This window comes from Vigna unguiculata, chromosome 11 (genome assembly GCF_004118075.2).
Source record: "Vigna unguiculata cultivar IT97K-499-35 chromosome 11, ASM411807v1, whole genome shotgun sequence".
In the NCBI taxonomy this organism is placed as follows: domain Eukaryota; kingdom Viridiplantae; phylum Streptophyta; class Magnoliopsida; order Fabales; family Fabaceae; genus Vigna; species Vigna unguiculata.
This window is the reverse complement of record NC_040289.1, coordinates 4,158,954-4,165,475: the sequence shown is the minus strand read 5'-3', so window position 1 is coordinate 4,165,475 and position 6,522 is coordinate 4,158,954. Positions and strand designations below refer to the sequence as shown.

At 27.9% G+C, this 6,522-nt stretch overlaps 1 protein-coding gene across 1 annotated transcript; it reads right to left on the bottom strand.

The window, feature by feature from the left end:
* Positions 1-367: 367 nt before the first annotated feature.
* LOC114170482 (major latex protein 146-like) lies at positions 368-1,684 on the bottom strand. Its single transcript, XM_028055968.1, has 2 exons — positions 1,417-1,684; positions 368-870 (listed from the first exon to the last, which is right to left on the bottom strand). Exons 1-2 carry the CDS (start codon positions 1,601-1,603, stop codon positions 599-601), a joined length of 459 nt encoding a protein of 152 aa, XP_027911769.1. The 5' UTR covers positions 1,604-1,684; the 3' UTR covers positions 368-598.
* Between the last annotated feature and the right edge of the window lie 4,838 nt (positions 1,685-6,522).

Here is a 6,522-nt window from a genome sequence, read left to right as displayed (position 1 = left end):
ATTTCTGGATAAGGCATTCCACTTATGAAAAATATATTTGACATTTCAAACTTAACTGAAACAATTTGGATCAATGTAAAGGATGGTACAATAAATGTATAATATAACATTCATTTGAGTTCATGAGCATCACAATGAATACACTTCAACATATAATGAAATAATCTCCATGTTTTATTTATTATTGTTGATGATAAAATGAGTCCGGTTTCTCTGCTGAATTTTTTTTTACGGTCTTATGTTAAGTATTAAAAATAAAAATACATTGTTTTGATACTTTAAAGATAATTTTAATATATTTTAAAATTTTAAAATTAATGACCATCGGTGTATTTTGAAGACACAACAGAGGAACTACAGAGAAAAATCAGTAAAGAATTTAAACTCAAATAAAACACACTTCAATATATGTAATACACTTCAAAGGCATTGGGAGCATGTATCTCCATGTTTTATTCCACACAAAAAAAAAAAAAAATTCACCAACACACGAATTTATTGTATATACAATCACTTCATCCTTCATCCTTCATCCTTCATCCTTCATCCATCTCCATTTATTGTATATTTATTATTTTGTTCATAACTTTTGGAGCTATTATGCCTTGAGAAGATTGGCATCAACGTCTTTGCTTGCTTTGTACACGAATTGGAGGAACCCAAATGGAGGATCAAATTCTTCACTTTTAATTTCATATTCAATGATCCATTTGATTATGTCACCACCTTCATCATTATGAATTCCTTGAAATATTAACTTCAAAACCTTAAACTTGTGCTCGAAATCTTCCCCGAAGATCTTGTAGGTTATTGTTTTGTTTGCTTCATCAGTCGATTCAATACTCTCGTGGTATTTTGTAGCATTTCCATCTGTTTTTCACAACTAAATCAATATACCAATAACATAAATAAACATTTGAGTTAAGGAACTAATGAAACTCTTTTATCATTTTTTAGAATTAGTGTTAATGTTTTTTTAAAAAAAATTAAAACAAAAATCATTAAAAAAAAACCCTAATAATCATAGTGTGTTCGGTGTATATGTCTTGCTATTGGTTCATAAGTACGAATACTATTGAACCAAAAAGAACGTGTGGCTGTAGAAACTAAAAAGGTAAACTACCTTTTAAATACAGAAAGTTAAAACTGAAACAAAGAGAATTGTTATTATAAAACATATTTAAACAGAAACAATCTACCATTTTGGTCTTCTAATTAATTAATATGTTAGAATTTTAGACTGTGAACTGAAAGTCCCATATCAACTGACTTAGATTTAAAATCAACTTTTTAACACCTTTTAATGTACAATAATTAAAACTGAAACAAAGAGAACTGTAAATCATCTTTAAACTGAAATAATAATCTCACAAATTGTCTTTGCAAATTATCTAATTTAGTTTGAAGTTTAGTTACCTATGGAACTTGTCCATTGTTTGATGGACTCATTGTGATGCCAGTCTTCACCATGATGCAGATTTGTTTCATGGACTGCATCAGTAAGGTTTTGAACATGGTGGAGCTGTGTTGTCAAGAGGTTGAACCACTTTGTAGCAGTTGCATGAACCCTAATTTCAATGCTGAGTTTACCAGCAAGTGACATGATGATGATGCAGAAAGAAGCAAGTAGTTTATGAACAAACTAATGAAAATGGTGGAAGATGAGGAAAGAATGTTGCCACCATAATCTAACTTATATAGAGATACCTCAGGAGTTTGGATTTTCTATTCGTTTTCCTATGTTATTTTTCTGTTGTGCTTTCAAAATATAATGATGATCATTAATTTTAAAATTTATTAAAATTATCTTTAAAATATTAAAACAGTATATTTTTAATGCTCAACAAAAAACGATACAAAAATAATCAACAGAAAAACCAGATTCTATACCTTATCTACTAATGCTTCTCACAACCAAAGGACGAAACAACGTTAGGACGGAGGGGAGCCACGGCTCCCCAACCATTTTTTTTTCCTTTTTTTTATTTAAAAATAATATTTATATATTATTATTTTATTTATATTAATTGATTTTTATTTTATTTTATTTTTTATATATTTAAAAATATATATTTATATATTATTACTTTATTTATATATTATTATTTTATTTATATATTATTACTTTATTTATATTAATTTAGTTTGAATTATTTTTCTTAAATTTAAAAATCATGTTTTTTTCTATTATAATTTTTTATATTTTTTATTTAGTTTTTTTCTTCCGTGCTTCCGTCTTTTTTTTTTTCATTTTATTTCGATCTCAATTTTCACCATCATTTTTTATTATTTTCAAAATCAAATTATACTATGACAAAATTAAAGAGTTAATAAACATTTTAGATTGAACAATTTCTTCTTTTGAGTAAGTTCATTTTTTCCTTTCTTTTTTTAAAGCAATTTGTTTTCCTCTTGTATGTGACTTTTCTATGCTCTAGGCATATCTCTATCTGTTAGAAATCATAAAATCATGCTTTATATTATTTGGATTATATATTATTGTTATATTGTTTGAATTATATTGTCATGAGTGTTTATTTTGAATAAAAAGTTATGTAAAAAATTAATTTTTTTAATTAAAAAAAATAATTTATATATAACAAATATAATTTGGCCCTTCTAAAATTTTTGGTCAAGTTCCGCCACTGCAATTAATTATTAGAGCAATAAATTTTCCTCTGAAAATCTCCTGATATGTATCTATTAATGATGTAAATAAATAGCCATTACACGCATCACAATTATATATATAATGATGGCAACATGCATTTCAGAAAAGTCAAGAAAAAATTTTAATTTAAAAGTCAAAGAAAACAAATACTAATTAACAAAAGATACTAAAAATTTTATATGTATAATTTCTTTGGCTTTGATTTGATTTGATTTTAAAAAACGGTGAACTCAACGTATGTGGGAAGTTTATAACCACTCAATATAATACTGTTATTCTCTAATTCCTTTCTTCACCCACAGCTGAAATATTCAAAATAAAACAAAAGGTTGAACTGAAGTATAATATAAAATACTGTGGGGACGAAATATAACTGTACGTATAAATTAAAACAACAATTAAAATGAATGGGAAGTATTAGAATGAATTTGGAAACAAAAATAAATTGATTGAGATAAACTGAGAATATTAAAATCTAAATATATGAAATAAAAGGAAAGAATTGTAAGAAGTTGTCTATAAAAACTGAAAATTTTGAGTGAATGAAAAGAACAAATTAAAGGAAGTAAATATAGAATACTATATGATATTAAAATACGCATTTAAATAATATAACTTTAAGTATAGGTGAACACAATGATTAAATTTGATGAAATATTAGGATACTGATGGATTACCTAATGCTTGTAGGGAACAGGCTGAAATTTTAGAAAAACAAATGAATATCGAAGTTCAAGAAAAATTGAAAAAAGGGAATTGAAAAAAAAAAACTAATTTGATGGGAAGAATTATTGTAAAGGAATTTAGTGATAAAACGGAGGAAAATAATGTCATGAATATGAAGACCAAAAGAAATATGATTTTACAACATATATATAACTTCCAATGCAAATTTTATTTTTGAATATACATGTTATATATGGAAAATGTTAAAGAGAGGAAACAAAAGAGAAAATTTATTTAAAGGGTCAAGTCAATAAGTAAATATATAAATATTTTTGTATGTTTTCTGGAAAGTGATCCTAGGTATGCATTATTACAATCTTTAGTTTCAGCATATTATAATACATAATTATAACACTTTTAGCTATATGGTGGTTTCTTGAATTTACTATTGTAAGTAAAGTTTATCATTTCTACATTGATGTTTAGTTAATTTCGGAGTGTCAAAACGGTCAGTGTCAAAACGGTCAGTCAAGTCCGTTTTGGTCCGTCTCGTCTTTAATCCATTAAAAATAGGTTGGTGCAGTTGGTTCGTCACAGCAAAATAAGTTTAATATTGTAACTTGTTTAGTCTCAGAGCAGGTCGACCGGCCTATCACTTTTTTTAAAATTTTATTTTATTTTTAATTTTTTTAAATTTCTTTTAAATTTTTTTTAAATTTTTGTTTGTAAAATTTATATATATATATATATATATATATATATATTTGTTTATATAATATAAAAATTTATTTATTTTAATTATTTTTAATTTTTAAATATAACAAAAATTAAAAAAAAAATGGGTTGGTGGACTAGGACGGGCTGGCCCGTCACTTTGACGGATTAGGCGGGCCGCGCCACAACGGGTTGGCGGGTTGAAAACTACAATCCAGTCCATCCTTTGCTTGGTGAGCTTATGGGCCTAGCCTGTTTTAACATGTCTAAGTTAATTAATTGATGGGAGACTGTACTAATGTATGTTTGGTGAAGTATAATTGTAAAAGTAAAGGAAAATGAGATAATCTTGTGGTTGTGGGTTTGAGCTCACTTGACCCACCAGATATTTTTATGGGAATTTGTTGAGAGTCTTTAGGTTGGGGTTAGAGCTTCTGAAATATTGGGTTTATAGTTCTGGATGAGAAAGTCACACGTCTTAATTTCTGAAATAAAGGAAAAATTCATATGCAAAAGATTTCTAATAAACGAGAAATATGATTAAGAAAGTTGAATATTTTAATAGGTAATAAGTTTTTATTATAAAAAAAAATTAGTCAGTGTGGTGATTAATTTAGATATCAATTTACAAAACTAAAAATTATTGGTTACTAAAATAGTCACTATTATTATGAATAAAAAAATATTATTAGTTTATAAATTGATCCCTACAAGTAGTGGTCAAGGTTTTAGAGATCAAAATAATTAATTTATAAATTTGTCTCTAATTAATACAATAATAAAATATTATACATTAAAATATTAGATAATAAATTATTATATAATAAAATATTATATCATGATATTTTAGATATATAATAAATCTGGTAATAAATTATTATATTTATTAATTATAAATATATTTAAGCTATTTCGTCACATAATATTTGAGGTATTTACTAGCATTAATGAAAAAGAAAACATCATTAATTAAAGAACTATTACAAGAAAATTGTGTATTACCGATGACAATATACGTCGATAATACTGATATCCGTTGATAAACAGTAATTTTTATCGGATTTTTGACAGGTAAAATTTTGTGATAACCAGCTTGCTTGTAAAATTTATCAACGGGTCACATGTTCGGCGATAACTACTGGCAGATATATATTTGTCGATAATTCAAACATTTACTGATTGATATATCTGTCGATAATTACTAACGGACACACATGACAACCTTTATCGATGGATACATCCGTCGGTAATGTCATCGATAAATATGAATCAGACTACCAAGTCTACTTTATATGTTTGCTTACCACACACAACAAACAATAAGAAACCTCCAAACCACAAATATCCACAAATAGACCTCAATAACTCCAACATTAAACGTAAACATATATCACAATATTTATTAAACATAATATGTATGTATGTAAACATAAACTGAAGTAGTATAAAATTCAACCCACTTAATCAAACTAAATTAATCCTCAATAACTCTCATATATGGTTCTAATAGTCTACATAATCATCAAAATCAAAGTCATCTTCCATAGTGTGTGGTGGCTCTGGTACTGGATTGGGCTAGACTAGTGCAGGCTGGATTGGGCTAGGCTGGACTGGTGCGAGCTGCTGTTGGGACGGTGTTAGGTTGGATTGAGGTTGTTGAAGGGCGTAGTAATCAGGAAGTAGTAATGTCAAGACTACATTGTGTAAGGATTGAAGCTAGCCTTTCAATTCCTCATAAGCTTGATCACATGCTCCTATTCGTTGTTTGAGGCATATAACATTCTCAACACTAGAAGTGGAAGAAGATGGTTGGTGTTTGAGGATATCGCTTCCCCCTGTGTTTGCAGCAAGTTGTCATGTCCCATATAGTCTTCCTTTATTGTTCCCACCAACAACCTCAACCCAACACTTGGTCTTAATTGTCTCTTCGGTTGCAAGATCATCATTGGGATTTGATGGACCAACACAAGAGTCTAACTCAGATCTGACATGTGGAAGTCTATTTTCAAATTATTCATGTTAAGTAAACAAGAAGGTATTAGTGAAATACAATCAAAATTAAACTTTTATGGGAAATAAATGAAAGTGTTTGCTTACATGTGTCCTCTGAGATCTTTCATCAACAAACTTGCCAGATCCCATGCGGAGATGAGTTTGTTGAAATGCCTCATCAATATACACATGTTGTCCAAGTATTGAACCCAATTCATGCCACCATTGCATAAAAAATCAAAATAGGCATAAAGGGCTTAATAATCAATCTATAATTGTACTTAAATTTCATTTTGAAATCTTTAATCTTTAATAAGGAATGAACACATTTAGCTCAAAACTACACCAAATCCCTAATCAAACAACTCAATTGAACCAAAAACAGAACATATCACTCAATAAGGGCTCGAGATATAAAGGGGGAAATGGCATACCTAGCAATGACTCAGGTCTCTCGCAGATGCCTCACAACAATGCAA

Excerpts from the sequence above, each read along its gene's own strand:
- LOC114170482 (XM_028055968.1), bottom strand. The coding sequence starts at position 1,603 with ATGTCACTTGCTGGTAAACTCAGCATTGAAATTAGGGTTCATGCAACT. Across the intron at positions 871-1,416 it reads ACAATGGACAAGTTCCATAG|ATGGAAATGCTACAAAATAC; the intron begins GTAACTAAACTT and ends TGTGAAAAACAG.